At 39.5% G+C, this 20302-nt stretch overlaps 1 protein-coding gene across 20 annotated transcripts in view; it reads left to right on the top strand.

The window, feature by feature from the left end:
- The window catches only part of GRAMD2B (GRAM domain containing 2B), a 210067-nt gene extending 191063 nt beyond the window's left edge, over positions 1-19004 (top strand). For 7 of the 20 annotated variants that reach the window (XM_009449572.4, XM_009449574.5, XM_063811499.1 and 4 more), the window contains 8 exons: positions 2626-2721; positions 5392-5463; positions 5563-5643; positions 8378-8489; positions 9308-9433; positions 10610-10697; positions 11797-11901; positions 17757-19004. In XM_009449572.4, coding sequence (XP_009447847.1) covers positions 2626-2721; positions 5392-5463; positions 5563-5643; positions 8378-8489; positions 9308-9433; positions 10610-10697; positions 11797-11901; positions 17757-17985 — 909 coding nt within the window. In that variant the 3' untranslated portion in view covers positions 17986-19004. Of the gene's footprint in view, positions 1-2625; positions 2722-5391; positions 5464-5562; positions 5644-8377; positions 8490-9307; positions 9434-10609; positions 10698-11796; positions 11902-13722; positions 13817-17756 lie in introns of all 20 variants that reach the window. The other 13 variants (XM_054685142.2, XM_003950610.5, XM_001156709.6 and 10 more) reach the window with 3 other exon arrangements.
- Positions 19005-20302: the final 1298 nt, after the last annotated feature.

Here is a 20302-nt window from a genome sequence, read left to right on the forward strand (position 1 = left end):
TTCCATCCCTTCTAAGGATGGTGTCAAAGGAGATTTGGACTTCAGAGATGTTGCAGAATTTCCTCACTGCCAATGGACCTCAGTCCAACATGGTCCAATATGAGCTGAAGGCACCCAAACAATTGCTCTACAATGGGAACTTTCTAATCAAGTTCCCCTTCTAAAGCAGTTTACCCTGGAAAAATGTTACCATTACCCTGGAAAAATATTATCATTTACCCTGGAAAAATATTAATAAAGTATAGCCTTAATTTAATCCGGACCTTTTTAGTCAGCCTGTTGGTATTTTCAGATGCCAGTAAAATTAACATGCATGTATCACATTCTGTCTAAGCTCAAACTGAAAAGTGATTTAAGCTTTATTTTACAAATGTTATCTGGTTGTAATTTTATACTCATGAAGCAATTGCTTGAAAACTCCTTCTTAAGGGTGTTCCATGCCTTAGATTATGAAAAATCTAAACTTCTAGCCCTTTGTCACTGCATGTTTGTATTGTTGCTCAGAAACAAAATTAGACTCATTTTAAAAAAATCATCATCTAAGTAGATCTCAAATTCTTTTTTTCCAAATTTATCCCAACTTGTAAGTTCTGAATTGCCTCCTGCCTTTGAAAAATGTTGTGAGTGGAGTTCTTTGGCAAACAGTTTTTAGAAAATGTCTTGATTGGTTTAGCCCCTTGTTCTTCCATAGTCTTCCAGCCTAGATCATTGAGGGCAATAAATAAGCCCATCTCATAAACCCAGATGTGAATGCAAATATTCAAAATTAAAGGCTCATTTTGTGGCCAGGCACAGTGGCTCACGCCTGTAATCCCAGCACTTTGGGAGGCCGAGGCGGGCGGATCACCTGAGGTTGGGAGTTCAAGACCAGCCTGACCAACATGGAGAAATCTCATCTCTACTAAAAATACAAAATTAGCTGGATGTGGCCGGGCGTGGTGGTTCACACCTGTAATCTCAGCACTTTGGGAGGCCGAGGCAGGCGGATTACCTGAGGTCAGGAGTTTGAGACCAGCCTGAACAACATAGAGAAACCCCTTCTCTACTTAAAATACAAAATCAGCCAGGCATGGTGGTACATGCCTGTAATCCCAGCTACTCAGGAGGCTGAGGCAGGAGAATCACTTGAACCTGGGAGAAGGAGGTTGCCGTGAGCCAAGATTGCACCATTGCACTCCAGCCTGGGCAACAAGAGCAAAACTCTGTCTCAAAAAAAAAAGCTCATTTGCTTCCTTCAAGCTGGCAGTACTTACATAAAGCCCATCTCTTTGAGAATATGTGAGGCATTTTCAAGAAGTAGATGTTCAAGTGAGTGTGAGTTCCTAGGGAAGGGGGAAGTCAGATCATTTTACCATGGCTGTGTGCGACTCTATTTTCAGGGATTGAAGTGATGTGATCCATTTTCCTTTGAGACCAAACTTGGTTGGAGAGGTATAACATAAATTATCATGAACTTCTGTTCTTTGTGCCATTTGATACATTCTTATAGCACATTGTATTGAAAAGAACCCACATTTGGAATCAGATTGGCTTGAATTCCATCTTTGTAACTTCTTATGTATGACATGCACCTCTCTAAATAAATTTCTTTATTTCTCATAATATTGACTATGTATGATCATAATTAAATTAAATTCTATCTGGTAAATAGGTATCAATAATGGTAGCTTCTATAGTTACTGTTGTTGTTATTCTTTGTTGAACCAGAAAAGTATTTAGAATTCTTTTATGTCACCCATCCTGATTTCATGAAACAAGTGAGGAGGCGAATGAAATTTTTATTCATCACTGGGCATTTTGCATATATTATCTCACTTAATCCACAGAAAATCCTGAGAAGCAGACGAGGCTAGCTCCAATTTATAAATCAAAAAACCGAGGCCTAGAATGGATAGCTTACACGGGGGAGTGGGTCATGTAGATACAGGTTGAGAATCCCCTATCCAAAATGCTTGGGACCAGAAGTGTTTTGGATTTCAGATTTTTGCAATATCTGCCAACATATAACTGGCTGAGCATTCCTAATCCAAAAATCCAAAATCTGAAATGCTCCAATGAGCATTTCCTTTGACCATCAATATCAGCATTCAAAAACTTTTAGATTTTGGAATAGTTTGGATTTATGATTTTCAGATTAAGGATGCTCAACCTGTAGTAACAGAACTGAGCCAAGAATTCAGGTCCCAGATTTTCTATCCAGTGATGGTCCTATTATACCAGTTCTTTTTAACATGCACCTAGAGACAGAGGAGAGTGGGGCATGTGGAAGTTAGCCCAAAGTGGATGACCACAAGCTTGAAATTTCTTTAGAGCCTTGGGCTTATCTTTAAAATGAATACATATTTTGCATTCTATTTCCATGTCTGAAGATAAACGTTTCCCACCAAGATCTTCAGTCCAATTGATGATTAAGATTTATCCTCTGGCTTAGTAAGCCCCACTTTGAGGAGCTCAGTGATACATCCCTGCCACTCTGTAAGACTGGCTTTTTTTCATGGAGGCTGGAGAGCTTGCTGCTGGTTTTGATTTCTGTTTACCTTTTTTTTCTTTTTTCCTTTAATGTGAAGATTTGAAGTGCTGTTCTGTCAAGTCTGAACTGGCATTAACTTGCTGATTCTGTTTCAGATCTCTATTCCAGCTTTCTCGGTAACCCTAATAAAGAAAACCAAAACTGCTCTTCTAGTGCCAAACGCCCTGATCATAGCAACAGTCACAGACAGGGTGAGTATGCAGCCAAGTGAGGGCGTCTTTGCTTTGTCCCCCTGCTCTGGGCTCTGCTGCCTAAGGGGTCTCTTGCCAAGGACCAAGACTCCAAACCATAAATATCATCTCCTGTGGTGAATCAGGAAAATTCCATAAGACTAATTTTAAAAATTATAGCCTGTAGACATTCATGTAGTGCTGTTTCCCTTCACAAGGTGATTTATTCTCATAGAAGTGTTGCCAATTTTGAATTTCCTGCTGACTTAATTATACTTGCCTGACCAAGGTCAAAAAAATAAAATTCTTTCTCAACTTCTGCTAGGTCAGGCTAAACTGATACATTCAGTTCCTTTAATAATAGTCTTAAAGGAAAAAAAAAAAAAAAAAAACAAGGAGGTCAGGCCTTTAATTCCAGCACTTTGGGAGGCTGAGGGCTGAGGTGGGAGAATTGCTTGAGCCCAGGAGTTGGGAACCAGCCTGGGCAACATGGTGAAACCCCGTCTCTACAAAAAATATAAAAATTAGCCAGGTGTGGTGGTATGTGCCTGTGATCCCAGCTACTTGGGAAGCTGAGGTAGGAGAATCACTTGAGCCCAGGAGGTAAAGGCTGCAGTGAGCCATGACTGTGCCACTGCACTCCAGCCTGGGCAACAGAGCAAGACCCTGTCTCAAAGAAAAAGAAAAAGGACAAGGCCAGGCATGGGGGCTCACACCTGTAATCCCAGCACTTTGGGAGGCCCAAATGGGCGGATCGCTTGAGTCCAGGAGTTCAAGACTAACCTGCGCAACATGGCGAAACCCTCTGTCTTCAAAAAATACAAAAATTAGCCGGGTTTGGTGGCACACACCTGTGGTCTCAGCTACTGGGGAGGCTGAGGTGGGAGGATTGCTTGAGCCTGGGAGACAGAGGTTGCAGTGAGCTGAGATCGAGCACCACTGCACTCCAGCCTGGGTGACAAAGCGAGACCCTGTCTCAAAAAAGTAATAAATATATATAAAGAACAAGAACAACAAAACCACCACCTTACTGACAGGGTGAGGCAGGCAGGTTGATAGTGAGGAGTTCCTGGTGTGGGGGTGGCCAGCCTCCCCATAACCTCAATCAATACCTCCCTAGAGCCATTCCAGATAAATAAAACTCGCACCTGCTCTGCAACTGCAGGTACAGGATCAGTTTTTAGACCTGCTTTACTAACAGCTTGCCTAAACTACCTTCTATATAGAAATTCCAGAGCTGAATTGACTATTGGGCTACCGCAGACATGCACAATCAGAAAAATTTACATTAAAGTGGTGTCTATTTCAGCTTGGCAAGAAAGAGGGAGTGGAGTGGTCTGGTTACTTTTCACATGAATTTTTTTAATCTTTTATGAATTATTTCTATGAAAGCATAAACTCTACATTCTATAGATTTCATTTCTCCTTTTTCCTTTTTTGTTTTTTCTTTTTTCAATAGAGATGGGGTCTTGCTATGTTGCCAAGAGCTGGTCTCAAATTCCTGGGCTCAAGTGATCCTCTTACCTCAGCCTCCCAAAGTGCTGGGATGACAGGCATGAACCACCATGACTGGCTATAGATTTCCTTTCTAACCATACTAGAAAACTTGTAGAGAGAAGAAGAAAGAAGGAAAGATAAAAGAGACCATTCTGATAAGCTAGAAAATATGTTAATATCTATTTGGGGATTTTTTAGAAATACTAATAGCCAACAGGCATCAGTATTTCCTCCTTGTCAGGCCATGCACTAATGCTTTTCTTATATTTTCTTGCTACCACCCTGTAATGGATAACTGTTATTAAGAAAACTGAAAGTTAGAGGGGTTAAGCAATTTTCCCAATGTCACCCACTTAGTAAGTGTAAGAGCCAGAATTTGCAACTGGATCTGCCTGATGCCAGAACCCACAATATTAATTACTTTGGAATATAGTACTTGCTCGGAAATAATTCAAGTTCCCTCATTGGTGAATGAGAAGGATAATCACAAACTCATGGAAAGGAGGTCTGAAAACATTCTATGGCATAAATAGAAGGAAAAAAAGTAAATTTTTATATTTTCTGAACATATTGTTTATGGTAAAATCATTTTTCCTCATGTCATTTGTCTTCACATGATTTGTCTAGCTTTGATTTTACTCCTTTCCCATGGCTCACTTATAAGTCTCCACTAGAAAATCTCCATATTTGTACAAGGAAGAATCTGGAAGTGGCAAGAAAGAGAGCTAGCCTATTAGAGCCACTGGGAAGTTTTCAGTGGAAATCTAGGTCAGAGCAGAGAAGGCGGACCCTCGGGAATTGTTAAATACCCTTAAAAACAAAAACAGAGGGAGAGAGATTTTAAAGGGGATCTAGTGAATGTCACCAGCCTTTTCTTAATGTCCAGGCCTTTTCTTCTCTGGGCTTTTTTGAGGCACCAGTGACAGGCTTTTGGAGCCTTCATTTTGCCCTACATGTATTTATTACTCTTAAATTGGGTTTGAAGATTTTGTTGCCTTTATGGGAGAATGTTTGCTTTATTACAGGAATGGAATAAAAATGGAATGTTTGAGTGAGAGGAATGAGAATATAGATCAAAGAGAGGTCCATGTTGTTTGAAAATGAAAAAGCTGTATACAGATACTTTTCTGAACTCTCAACTCTCACTTCTCATCCGGCAATATCTATTCATAATTATCCTGTTTTGTTTTTCAGTACATATTTGTCTCCTTACTCTCCAGAGATTCAACTTACAAACTACTAAAATCTGTGTGTGGACACTTAGAAGTGAGTATGATGTCCCTGAGCCTCAATTACTGTCTCTCTTCTGTATTTCTTATGGTTTCATAGTTAATCTGGCTTTTCATTTTGTTCCAATAATTTCAGAATACAAGTGTTGGTAACAGTCCCAATCCATCTTCTGCTGAAAACAGTTTCCGAGCAGACCGCCCTTCATCTCTGCCTCTGGTAAGTTGCCTACATAACTATCTAAATGCAAAAGAAAGGGAATATGTCCCACAATTACACTTGTGCTTACACCATGACCAGGGTGTGGGAAGAGCTTAGGACCAAAATATTTGAGGTACAGTTGAAGAAACAGGGCATATCTTCCTTGAAGAAGAGGAAACCATAGTAGCCATAAACTTTTTCCAAGTAATTGAAGAGTTGTCCTGCAAAAAGAAAGAAACACCTAGTAGACTATCTTGGTGAGTTACTGGTCAGTGAATGCATTCATAAAATCTTGCTCTGTTTGCTTGTCAATATTGGCTTGGAGGGATTCACAAATCTATTTGAGGTAGGACTGAGTCATCCCACAAATCCTTAAATGTCTTCTGTGTTCAAGGCACCATGCTAGTGCACACTGTAGGATACCAGGAAAAATTAAAACTAATTTATGCCTTCAGAGACTTCACAACTTAGAAGAGAAACGAATATGCTCAGAATTAACGGTAAAAAAAAAAAAAGAAAGAAAGAAAGAAAAGAAAAGAAAAGAAAAGAAAAGAAAGCTGTAACACCCAAGTGACAGGTAAAGATTGATTCATTCCCTTAGACTTTGTAAACTGTAGAGTAAATCTCCAATGGGAAGTAGCTCCCTCTGTTTGTGTAAGATTTGTACCCATAATGGTTATAATGTTTTCCCAAGAGAGTTCCAACCATATCATTCAAATGATTATAAATATTCAACATTAGTGAAGCAATATGAGCCCATGGTTTCAACATCTCCCACAAACCTTTTTTTTGAGAACAGTTTAAAAGTAATGGGATTGAAAGCGTGTTCACACAAACACTTGTACAAGAATGTTAATAGCATTATCCATCATAGCCAAAAGGTGGGGAAAACCCTAATGTCCATCAACTGATTAATGGATTTTTTAAATGTGGTATACCTGTACAATGGGATATTATTCAACCATAAAAAGGAAATTAAGGGCCGGGCGCGGTGGCTCACGCCTGTAATCCCAGCACTTTGGGAGGCCGAGGCGGGTGGATCACAAGGTCAGGAGTTCAAGACCAGCCTGGCCAACATATTGAAACCCTGTCTCTACTAAAAAATACAAAAAATTAGCCAGGCCTGGTGATGCATGCCTGTAATCCCAGCTACTCAGGAGGCTGAGGCAGGAGAATTGCTTGAACCTGGGAGGTGGAGGTTGCAGTGAGCCAAGATCACGCCACTGTACTCCAGCCTGGGAGACAGTGCAATGAGACTCCATCTCAAAAAAAAAAAAAGGAAATGAAGTACTGATACCTGCTACAATATAGCAGTATAGATGGACCTTGAAAGCAGTATGCTACGAAAGAACCCAGACTCAAAAGGCTACATACTGTATGATTCCCTTTATGTGAAATATCTTGAACAGGAAAATCCACAGGCACAGAAAGTCAACTAGTGGTTGCCAGAGAATGGGGTGAGGGAGAAATTGAGAGTGACTGCTAATGGGTATGGGCTTTCTTTGGGGGGTGATGGAAATATTCCGGAACAAGATTGTAGCCATGGCTGTACAACATTGTGAATATTCTAAACACCACTGAATTGTATACTTTTAAATGGTGGATTTTATGTTACCTGAATTTTATCTCAATTTCTTAAAAATCTGCCTTGAAAAACAGTAGTGGGAAGCAGTACAGAATATAATGTAACACATATGATTTGGAATCCAAGAAACCTGGTTTTAAATCTGGGCTCCACCCAGCTATGTTATAGCATCAGGCAAGCTCTTTAACTGCTTTGACTCAGTTTCTTCATCCATTAAAATGCCAGCGTCATGATGTGGCTGTGAAGATTAAATGCAATCATGTATGTAAGGAGCTTTGCATACTGCCTGATATGAGATAGGCATTCAAGAAATCATTAAATTGAAGAAATTTTCAATTTTCCTTCTCCTATAAATCCTTGTATGAAATCGAAATGAGTGTTGAGATGAACAAAAGACAGCTAGTTCAAGGTGAAAGTTTGGTAATTTGCTTACAAGATGAGTCTCTTCTTCATTTGGCAGCTGACTAAATTGTTAAAAGCTCAGCCTAATCGTACCTTTGCCAGGACATTTTAATGACACCATTTGTCTCTTCAGTTCTTAAGCACTTTGGGGAACCAGTAGAATACAAAGTAGAACGTCTGTGCTTTTTACCTTACTCCTACATCATCTTTCTAAAATTTAAATGTACTATCACTAACCCTGTTTTGATTTAGTTGAGGGGAGAAAAAAAGCTTAAACTTTACTTTCAAGGTCTAATTGGCTAAAGCCATTTTTCCTTTTCTGTTTCCAATACTTTTTTAAAAAAATTATAAGTTAGTAATATCTTTCTCTCTGTCTACATATTTGAACTTGGATTTAAAGCTTTCTATTTTTTTCTCTTATATATGTCTGTAGTAATCAGGTTTTCTCATTACGAAGTGCTAATGAAACCTTCAGCTTCACACTGGAAGCTTCTCAATTATTGGCATTCTGGGTGTTTTTCTAGACATTTGTTGTTTCGAACAAGTTGGCCAGTGTTTGTTGACAGAATTTTAACTGCCTGAAAAATCTGTTTCAGTAACCAGATACTCAGTCATCTGTTGGGAAAATCCCAGTCGTATGGAGTAATCCTTCCTTCTATTCTATGTTTTCTAGGTCAGGCCTAGGTGAAAGGGCTGGGAGTTACAAAGGCCGGCCTGTTTACTAAGGGAATATCAGCCTGTCTTCATTTCACTGTTTCCTTTCAGGATTTCAATGATGAATTCTCAGATCTGGATGGAGTGGTTCAACAAAGAAGGCAAGACATGGAAGGATACAGCAGTTCTGGTTCTCAAACTCCTGAATCTGAGAACTCTCGAGGTTTGGGAAATTGTTGTATTTTGACTAAAATTTAATTCCCCTCAAAACATCCTCACCCCACCCCCTTAAAAAAAAAAGAAAAGAAAGAAAAAAACCCACATTGTCTTCCTAGTTAAAAATCAGGAATGGAATCTGGAGAAAGGATGCCTTGAGAGTTGGAGGGAAAAGAATTGCCTATGTGGTAAAAATTCATTTCCTTTTATGCACATTTAACAGAGGTCTTTTAAATAGACCTAACGTTGGGGTGGTTGAGAGAAAAAAACATACAATTTTGTTTTTGTTTTTGTTTTTGAGGCTGGAGTGCAATGGCACGATCTCGGCTCCTGCAACCTCCACCCCCCGGGTTCAAGCAATTCTCCTGTCTCAGCCTCCTGAGTAGCTGGGATTACAGGCATGCGCCACCAAGCCCGGCTAATTTTTGTTATTTTAAGTGGAGATGGGGTTTCACCATGTTGGTCAGGCTGGTCTCAAACTCCTGACCTTGTGATCCACCCACTTTGGCCTCCCAAAGTGCTGGGATTACAGGCGTGAGCCACCGCACCGGCCTATTTTCTTCCCTCTTATTTCAATAATATTTTTAATTGTTACAGCTGAATTATCCATGTGAGTTGGTTGGAAAATGAAAGACTATCCTTATATCACTTTATTACTTATTTGCTTAAGCATTCAATTTCAGCCCCAGCCACCACAACTAACTTGTGAGACCATCCATTCACATTCTTGACCATTATGCATGTTAAGGGATTGATTTACTTGGAGATTAATCCTGTTTTTAAATACATTGGAGAGAACACTTACCCAGCTCCATTTTGGCTTAGTAGATTTCCATGTGACAGAATCCCAGACAGTTCTGAATGTCTCCAAGGGAGAAGCAAAGCCAACTCGGGCAGATGCCCATGTGAACAGAGTACCTGAAGGAAAAGCCAAGAGTCTCCCTGTACAGGGTAAGGAATGGATGTCTTAGGGGGGTGGGTTTAGAAGGATTGGAGATGTCTGTTTGTAACTTTTTTTTTTTTTTTTAGACAGCATCTTGCTCTATCACCCAGGCTGCTGTAGTGCAATAACATGATCTTGGCTCACTGCAACCTCTGCCTCTTGGATTCAAGCGATTTTCGTACCTCAGCCTCCTGAGTGGCTGGGATTACAGACGCATGCCACAATGCCTAGCTAATTTTTGTATTTTTAGTAGAGACAGGGTTTCACCATTTTGGTCAGGCTAGTCTCGAACTCCTGACCTCTAGTGATCCACCCGCCTCAGCCTCCCAAAATGCTGAGATTATAGGCTTGAGCCACCATGCCCGGCATATTTGTAACTTTTAAAGGGTCCCTGTGTTTCACCTTATGACTGCTTTTCATATTCCCTTTCCTCCCTTTGTATTATAGGTCTTTGCATATTAATTCACTTATTCATTTAGCAAACAGTACCCAGTTCCGTGCTTACAGTGGGGGATACAAAAGTGAATAGCCTTCATGGAGGTCACTTCATGATTCTGAATACATGAGATTATCTTTCAAAAATTTCTGTTACTGTAACCCCAGCACTTTGGGAGGCTGAGGTGGGAGGATTGCTTGAGTCCAAGGAGTTCAAGACCAGCCTGGGCAACATAGTGAGACCCTATCTCTACAAAAAAGTTAAAAATCAGCTGGGTGTGGTACATGTTTGTAGTTCCAGCTACTTGGGAGGCTGAGGCAGGAGGATTGCTTGAGCCCAGGAGGTCAAGGCTGCAATGAGCTGTGATCACGCCACTGTCACCTGGGCAACAGAGTGAGACTATCTCAAAAAAATAAAAAATTTTCCAGTAAAACTCAAATTTCTTATTTACTAATTATTCTAATAACTAGCTATACTGGTAAGGGAGCGAGGATATTGTTATATTGTCCATCATTGATTCCAGTACAGTGCTTGACACAAAGAAGGCTGTGGATAGGTATGTAATCAATGGAATGTGTTGGAAGGAATTGTAACCACTGGTTAAAATGACAACTGGGAGACTTGATATTTTCTCTGATTTCTTTTACCTGGGAATAATTACCTCTCTCAAGTACCCCATAGGGATATTGCTGGATAAAAGAAGTGTGTTATGGTTTTAAACAGTTGTTTTTTGTTTTCCTCCCAACAGGTCTGTCAGAAACTGTTGGAATCTTACATAAAGTCAAGTCTCAGAAATGTCCGATGCTTCACCATATTCTTATATTCTATGCAATTGTGTAAGTACATGAATTTACTGTGAGTGACTAAGAAAATGATTCCATTCGCTAAAGGAATAATCTCTTCACACTGCCGAGACCTACTGTAAATCTCAATTGTCTGAAATGTGACCTACATCTTTACTTTGACAATTTCTGTCTCCTACTTCAGCTTTTTTTCCTTAGGCTTAGGTCACATTTTCATGGTTGTGCCAAACCCTGCAGAGGACTAAGTTCTGAGTGGGTACCATTAGTTGGGAAATTGCTCTGTGAATTATGAAGCATCTTTACCCTTGTTATTTTTTTTACTTTATTTTTTTAATTGACATATAATCATTGTAGGTATTTATGGACTACATAGTGATGTTTTGATACATATAATGTATACTGATCAGATCCGGGTAATTAGCATATCCATCACCCTTATCATCTATTTGTGTTGAGAACATTCAATATCCTTCTTTTAGCTATTTGAAACTCTATCATTGTTAACTTTAGTCATTCTACAGTGGTATTCAACACCAGAACCTATTCCTTCTATCTAGCTATAATTTTGTTTTGCCATCTGTCCCATGTCCCCTGAACAGGGGCCAACACAACTTGAAAATGTTGTCCTCATCCCCTTTATCAAAAATGTAGGCATAGACTTTTTTAACTTCTAGCGTGTAACCAATTGTTCTTCTGAAAATAGCCTGACCCAGTTCTAGGCTGTTCCTCCCAACCAAGGAAAATATGCCCAGTCTGGTTTCCAGATAAAGGAGGGAGTCACCAGAGAACATGGCTAAGATCTGCCCAGGCTCTTCTGGCAGAGGATGGTAGTACCGCAGGGAGGAGGAACACTGGCTTGGTACTCCAACTTGGGTCTGGCTCTGACCAGTGCTATTAGAAGGGCCATTATTTGCAAATTAAGGGACTTGGGCTAGAAGATTTTAAGTCTCTTCTAGCTGTAAGTTTTATAACAAGCATCAGCCTGTTTAAAAAGGATGTTTTTAAAATCTTTTTACCAAGTTATTTTGGAAAATACCTTGCATCGAGTGTACCACATTGGCACTGAGTTGTTTTATGAACATCAGATCCTGGCCGTTAACCTAATGAAAGTTTCTCTTTCATCCGTTTCCAGTGTCTGTGCACTAATCATCTCGACCTTCTACATGAGATACAGAATTAATACTCTGGAGGAGCAGCTGGGGTTACTAACCTCCATTGTGGACACCCATAATACTGAGTAAGACGATTGCCTCTAGCTGTCATCTGCTTGCCATTCTGCTTAATATAATAATTGACCTGAACTTAGCATCCTTCTTAGTAAACATTAATTGGAGATACATTCTGTATGTGACATTTTGTTAAGTGTATATGTGGAAAGTAAAAAGGTAGGAGGGTCTAGAAATGAATGACCTAACCCTGTACTATTTTGGAGTTGTTGTAATGTTGCTAGTAATAAGGCAAGAAACAAGCCTAATTTTACATTATCTTGCTCGAATATGCTAAGATGCAGTTGTGACCTTGCCCCATTTATTAAACTACACAAGTTTACCTTAGTAAAATGGCAATAAATCAAGACACTCAGAGAAAGAAGCAATTCAAGAAACTCAGCACATTTTATCATGTATAACTTTTTATATTAACTCACTTATTTGCAAAACTCTTGACCACTGTCAAGATCAATGTGACTAGTAATTAATTGAATGTGTCTGTGAAGATTTTCCATCAGTCTTTTTTTTAACATGCCTGGCCTAATTAAACCTTTTCAGACATAGAGCTCTTTTCTTTAAACCTATTTACAAGAGGCTTTTGACACATTGCCTAAAAAGTGAAATAATTTATGCCATGTTAGAAAGTGTACATTTAGCCCAAGTTTTTGAAGTAGAGATATTTCCTGACTGAGTATTCACCACATGCTGAAGGCTCTATTAGAATGGATACATACACATACAAATACAGATGATTTTTCCTCATTATATTTTCACCATAACCTTAGAATAGAACTGTTCCCATTTTACAGATGAAGAAACTGAGACTCAGAGTAATAATTAGTTTAATGTCTTACAGTTTGCAGATTCAGCTGCAGGTCTATATAACTACAAAGACCATGGGCTCCTCAGTCTACCAGTGGCTCTCAAATTTTAATTTGCATCAGAATTATCTAGAATTGTTTAAACAGATTTCAGGGCTCATCTCCAGAGTGCCTGATATAGTAGGTCTGGGATGAGGCCTGAGAATTTGCATTTCCAGCAAGTTCCCAGGTGGTGCTGATGGCAATGGTCTGAGCTCTATACTTTGAGAAATACTGTGTTATACCATTCTAGGACCTTTCTTTACTCCATAGGAATTACCTTTAGGTGGCTTACATGTATGCAGGTATATAGGTTCTTTTTGACCCATAAATATACACTTGAACTAATAAAATACAAAAGCCTAATAAACAGTTTGGTATGGATTCATACTCTGCCCTTAGTTTCTCCCATCTTGTTCAAAAAGTTAATATTGGCATAGAGATAAGAAGTGATTCCAGGCCAGGCACAGTGGCTCATGCCTGATTATGAGACAAGGGCAATTATAGTTGTATGATAAATCTCAAAGAAGAAACTGCAAAAGTCTCGTATTTCAAGGGACATTTGATTAACTAGATAAGGACATTCCTAAACTTTTAAAGTTCTAGTATAAATAGCTCAAAAGTACAATAATTCTTGTAAGTTTATGCTCTGGTGGAGACAGAAAGGATATTAGGGGTTAATAAAAAGGTTCTAAGAAACCACGTGCTTGAAAATAATTGCCTGATTTTTGTTTAGAAGCCGAAACACACCATATCCACTTAAACAAAAATAGCTTAAGAGATTTCCAGCTGAGCTTTTAAGAATTAGTTCCCTAAACTTCTAGCCTGGAGTTGCGGATTACTGCAGGGCTTTGTCTAATATTAACAAATGAAATGTTCATTCTCTTCTATTATAAACCAATTTTCTGTTCAAATAAATTTTAAATGTGTTCATTCCACTTCTTTCCTTGTCATCCCTGCCCATAATAATTTTTCTCTTTTTCCTTACAGACAGGCAGCACCATCTGGCCTGAGGTCACAAGTACAATTCAATGTGGAGGTTCTCTGTCAAGAGCTTACAGCTAACATAGTGAAATTAGAAAAGGTGACCTATTTCTTTCCTGTGTATGGGGGAGGTCACAGTAGTGCCTGTTGGTTGCCCTAGGTCAGGTCAGGGATTACACACTCAGACGCCGTTAGTGTGCCGCAATAAACCTACATGAACAACCCTGGCTAGGGGCTTTTTATAGTAAATGTGGAAGAATATTTTTTATTTCCACAAAGAAATAGGTTTTAATCTCATTTTCCTTGAAATACATAGTCTTGTAGGTCTTTTGTTTTTCCTCCTTGATTAGACATATTACTTAATAGCACAGGGCCCAATGGTAAGTGACCACTGACATCGGAGCTCAATGTAGGGACATAGTAGGGAGTGAACTGGAGACCAACCACTGGCTTGGCCAGAAAGTACAGCCCTAACTCCACCAAGGCTGACTGTTCCCATAGGTAAAATATTGCATGTAAGTCCTATTAGAACCATGGAAGATAGACGTCATTGTTTCCTATCTGATAGGGGAAGAATCAAGAGTTTCAAATTAGCTTGCTGAAGGTGACACACCTAGAAAGGCAGCAGACGTGAGTCTGCTGAGAGAGCATTAGAAGAAAAATATATAAATAAAGTCAGCAGATCTGGAACCTGAACCAGGCCTGTCTGACTGCAAAGTTGTGCTTAGAAGCTCTCTGCTTTACTGTTCCTCAGAATTCAGCTTTAGGCTTTGTTGATAAGGCCACAGATGTACCTTTACCTCAAAGTATCTACAGTACAAACAACGCTAGGGCAAATCTGTCCTTAGCCTGTGGCATTCTTAGAAGGCAGCAGGAGGGTGAGCTGGAGAAGAAGATAGGCATGCCAGAAATATCCCAGAAATAAACCTGATTTACATGTCTTATTTTCTTCTCCTTTATCTGATAACTACTTTGTTTTTACCCTAATCCTTCAGGAAAGGCTTAGAGAGAAGAATTCAGTGTTCAGTTACAACTGCTGTCACAAATGCCCAGTATCTGGTAGCTTTACATCATAGTACAGTTATGCTTACTTGGGAAGACATATTTCTTCATATTAAATACAAATTAGTAAAATTTCATATTAAATACAAATTAATAAAATTATCTTTGTTTTCCTACACTCAGTGTTAGTTAGTATTTAACAGCTAAAGTATTAAGAGCAAAGGAGTTTCCAAACTTATGTTCTAAACCAAGTCAGGTCAGAGAATTCATATTAAATCATTCTATTTATGGGCAAATGTAGAAAGTTCTTTACATCGAGAATCAACCTAGAGAAGTTATGGGTTAGCTTTTTTCCTTTCTAAAACATTAGTTTCTGAGAATTGAAGATAAACGATTTTTTTTAATGAAATGCTTATAAATGTTTGGCTTTCATGCAACCCAGAGAATGGAGTGGTATTAATTTTCAATTTTGTTCACTCTTACATACCAGTGATATTCTTTGGATTAGAAACACATGGGATCCTGCCGCCTTCTTTTGTGTTTCTTCCCACTCTCCCGCTGGGCCTGGCCGGGACACCACATTCTGTAACCAGGGAACTGAAAACAGAAAGGCTTGTTCACAGCAGGCAAACAGCCTCGGGTCTTGTGCAGGGTTCAGACAGCTTAGCAGGGAGGCCGGGGAGGTTTACAGGAGCACCAGTGGAGACCACCTTTGTCTCAAAGCAGAAACTGATTCAGTAAAAAGTGGATTTGGGGTCAAAATGCACGTGTTGATGTTCTAAAAAGTTAGAAGTTGCACACATTGCTCAAAAGAAACTAAGTATTAAAAAAGAGGTACCAGGCCACACCCGTGCTCTTTTTGATTCATCTGCACCTTTCCTCAGAGGCAGCTGGGCACTAGCGCAGCACAGCCTGCCGGTGAAATAGCAGCTCCATGCCGTTGAAGGTCTTATACTCCATACCAGCAATTCCTTCTTCTCGCCTTCGGGGGCCGGTGATGTCTAAGCCTCATGATCTTTCTCTGCTTATAACCTCCCTATTTCTGTTCATGGCATCACTGCTCTTTCAGTCATCCTCACTGGAAATCTAAGAATAATTTTTAACTCCCTCTTTCCACCTGCCGCTGGTTGACTAGTTGGCAAATCCAGTGAAGTCTGTCTTCAAATGTCTCCTCAAAGTTTCTTCCCACAGGTACCATCCTAGTCCATTCAGCCTTCCCACTACCAGTCAGATAGTGTGAAGCTGGATCTCATTGTGGTTTTTGCTTGTATTTTCCTAATTATTACTGAGGCTGAACATCTCATATATTTACTGGCCATTTGGGTTTTCCTCTGTAAATTGCTTAATTCTCTCCTTTGTTTTAATTTTGGGTTTTGTGTGTGTGTCATCGTAGGTAACTTTGTGGATTTGGGATGTCAGTTCTTTGTTTTATTCCTTTTTCTACCTCCCACTCCTGTTTTTCCATTTATCTTTGGTCCTGAGGGATACATGAGGAAGAAACAAAGCAAGAAAGTTGGGGAAGAAAGCAATGTCTCTTACGGGAACTGAAGTAAACACTTATTTTCTTAGTTCTGAAAGTGGAATTAATGGTGGAACAGTATAGTAGAAAGAGCATAAATGTTGGAGTCAGGCCTTTGTTCTTATCCCTGCTCCACCGCTTACTACCCACATAACTCATCCTGCTGCTTCAGCTCCCTGGCCCTTGGTTTCATGTGTAAAGCCTGTCTTTGTGTGGTGTTGTATGGCTCAGGAGCAGGCATGCCTTTGCTGGCACTTACGTATCAGATCCCCTTCCTCCTCACTCACCTGAGAACACCCATAGGACATCACAGACTGTTCCTCTAAAAAACAATATGTTCTTTCTTTTCATCTGCAAGGTTTCTACTCCCATCACAGTGCTGGTTGTTCAGAATTCCTTGCTCTGAATTCTTTTTTTTTTCCTTCTTTGTTTTTTTTCCCAAGACAGAGTCTTGCTCTGTCACCCAGGCTGGAGTGCAGTGCCGCAATCTTGGCTCACTGCAACCCCCACCTTCCGGGTTCAAGCAATTCTCCTGCCTCAGCCTCCCAAGTAGCTGGGATTACAGGCATCTGCCACCACACCCAGCTAATTTGTATATTTTTTTAGTAGAGACAGAGTTTCACCATGTTGGCCAGGCTGGTCTGGAACTCCTGACCTCATGATCTGCCCACCTCATCCTCCCAAAGTGCTGGGATTACAGGCATAAGCCACAGCACCTGGCCGCTATGAATTCTTACAAGTTCCTTTATTCAACAGTCATCTACTGAGAACATTTTTGATGTCCAACATCGGACCCGTCTTAAGATCCAAACATCTGACGTGGTTGGTCTCTGTCCCTGTGAAATCCACAACCTTCTTGGAAATGTTAAATAATAATATCTAATTGGAGTAACAGGAGTGTTAAACATTATTACGTGGCATTTTTCTGATTAAAACCATCAAATGGGTTGTATAAAGACCAATTTCCCATTGTCTTCTAATGCATTTGGGTCACACTGGTGTTGCCAGTTCCTTGTTCTTTTTCTTCCATCTCATTTATCTCACTCTCTACTGACATTTTCATCTTTCTGCCATTCTCTTTTTTTTTTTTAAGCCCTATATTCCCTTATTTTAAAGTGGATTGTCAGCTGGACATGGTGGCTCACACTTGTAATCTCAACACTTTGGGAGGCTGAGACAGGAGGATCACTTGAGCCCAGGAGTTCTAGATCAGCCTGAGAAACATGATGAAACTCCGTGTATACAAAAAGTGCAAAAATTAGCCAGGCATGATGGTGCACGCCTGAAGTCCCAGCTGCTACAGCCTGGGTGACAGAGTGAGACCCTGTCCCAAAGAAAAAGTGGATTGTCAGAGTTCTAGTTTATGAAAAAGCATCTATTTGCCTCACCTAAATTTAACCCTTTTGTAGCTTTTTATTCAAGGTGGAATAATCTAGAACGCTATATAGACTATAACAAATATGCCCTTAATATACTCCATTCTATTTAATAATAGGAACTTCTTTTCTTTTATTTCAAGATACAAAATAACTTACAGAAGTTGCTTGAGAATGGTGACTGATCGACCAGATTGCTCGGGCCATCGGAATACCTCATGTTTCCCTTTGAAGAAGGTGCTTCCTGAGGCGTTTTGTTTGAGTGCACCCTGCTGGTCAGAGGCGCAAGCAGATGAGAATCCAGACATTGCATGTGGAGGACTCCAGCTCAGGAAAGTGGGGAGGGAAATAATTTTGGTTCTTGTGCAATAAAAGTTGACCTTGACTCTCTGAGGAAGATTTTGCTGCTTTTGCCTGAAGAAAACAGACCCATCTCCGGAGGTCTCAGGAAGGGCCCAGCGAACACACTCTCTTGGATAATTACCATGATGGCGTCAGCAAACACTCCACCCTGTGCCTTTTTAGTCCTTCCCGCCCTCCTGCCTCTCCCTTACACCCCTCTTAACGACTTTCAAACTAAAGGATACATCATATACTGACAAACTCAATGTGGTCCTTTCAAGAATTAGCCATGAGTCTCAAAAAGGCAATAAATGGCTCTAAGTGGACAGGTTTGCTTCAAACAAGTAACATCTACATTTTGTCTTTTTTTTTTTTAGTTCTCCTCTTATGTTCTGGTTTAAATCACCTGTGTGTCTTAATTTCTCAATTCCTTTTTGGCAAGAATATCAAGCAAGGTGGATTTAACATTATGTTTATGTTTTGTTTTGTTGCTGTAACTAATAGTTAATTGGACTGATTCTTACCCAGCCCTGGTCAAGAATCTGTAAGGCATGTGACTGAAGTACTAAATTAAACTTATTTTGAAACCAAACCTAATTTTTAAGCCAAAAGGTGTAATAGTGATTTAATACAGGATGAAAAACACTGAATTTTTAAGACTATAGGTGGACTATGTTAGTAGTTTTCAAGCAGGATGTCTGTATTCAGCATTCAATAATGCTAAAATCCCTTTCAGCATGAAATTTGTATGTTTTTATCCTTTGCTGACTAAAATAAAATAACTGGTGGTTTGCTAACTATTTACCATATGGGTTGGCTGGTTTTTATTAATAATTGTTTAGGGTATCATAAGATCTGTAAGTACAAAGGATATTCTGTTTCTATCTGCAATGCATTTGATAATCATTTCTATGAAATGTATTTTATTTAATCAGATAAGCTAATAAGCGAATTGGTTACATTGTTTGTACCTATTGGCCTAGTGGACAGCTGTGCCTGGTGCACCTCTGGCTTTTAATAAATACTCATTGGTTGAAACACCCTGCTAACACTGTGTTTTGTCAGTTCGTAAATTCCTTTAACCAAGACTTAACTATGCTTTTTAACTCTTTTTCCACCTGCCATCTACTACTACCAACTCACTGATACTTCCTTCCTCCCAAGTAATCATTTCAAAACTAAAAAAGGATTTAAGTTCTTGGGTTACAATGGTTTAAAGGAAAGAAAATGAACTTTGAAGTCAAAAAAAAGAAAAAAAAAAAGACAATGCTTCATTCCTCAGTCCACATTTATGTGTTATGTGACCTTTAGCAAAATATTTGGCCATATCCACCCATTTTATTGATGAGGTTGAAAGTACCAGTAAAAAGTATCAGTGTGAGGATTAAATGTGATAATGTCAGCCAGGTGCAGTGGCTCATGCCTATAATCCCAGCATTCTGGGAGGCCAAGGCAGGAGGACTGCTTGAGCTCAGGAGGTTGTGATCAGCCTGGACAATGCAGCAAGATCCCATTTCTACTAAAAATAAAAATAAATTAGCCAGGTGTGGTGATGCATGCCTATAGTCCCAGCTACTCAGGAGAATTGCTGAAGTCTGGGAGACTGAGGCTGCAGTGAGCCACGATCACACCATTGCACTCTAGCCTGAGTGACAAAGCAAGACCTTGTCTCAGTCAATCAATCAGTCAATGTGATGATGTCTCTAAAGCACATAGCCATGTCAGGCAAGTAGTATGCTTTCATAACAGCTACAATAGTCATTATTTTAAAAAATATTTTTGCACACCTGTAGTACCAGCTACTTGGGAGGCCGAGGCAGGAGAATCACTTGAACCCAGGAGGTAGAGGTTGCAGTGAGCCTAGATCATGCCACTGCCACTCCAGCCTGGGCGACAGAGCGAGACTCTGTCTCAAAAAAAAAAAAAAAATTATGTCTGACATTACAGTTTTATTAAAGTTCAGTGTCAGCACTTTCTATTCAAAACCCATTAGTGATTCAAGAGTGGGTCAGCCACCTCTGGAGAACAACTTTATAACCATATCAAGAGCTTTAAAAAGCCTCAGATTTCACTCAGTTTTAGTAATCTGCCATCTAGGAATTTATCCTAAAGCAACAATCAGAAGTATAGTAAAGTTTATATACAAGAATATTCTTTGAAACCTCTGACAGCAAAATATTAGAGAGTCTAAATATTCAATAGAAGAACAGTTAAATGATGTAGTTATTTAAAATTGCATTGTCAAAGAAAGGCATAGAAAATATCGAAAATTGCATTAAAAGACATAAAACTATAGGGTATGATCCCAACTTTAAGAAGAAAACCCTCAATGTGTGTGTATGTGTAT

Source organism: Pan troglodytes, chromosome 4 (genome assembly GCF_028858775.2).
Source record: "Pan troglodytes isolate AG18354 chromosome 4, NHGRI_mPanTro3-v2.0_pri, whole genome shotgun sequence".
Classification (NCBI taxonomy): Eukaryota; Metazoa; Chordata; class Mammalia; order Primates; family Hominidae; genus Pan; species Pan troglodytes.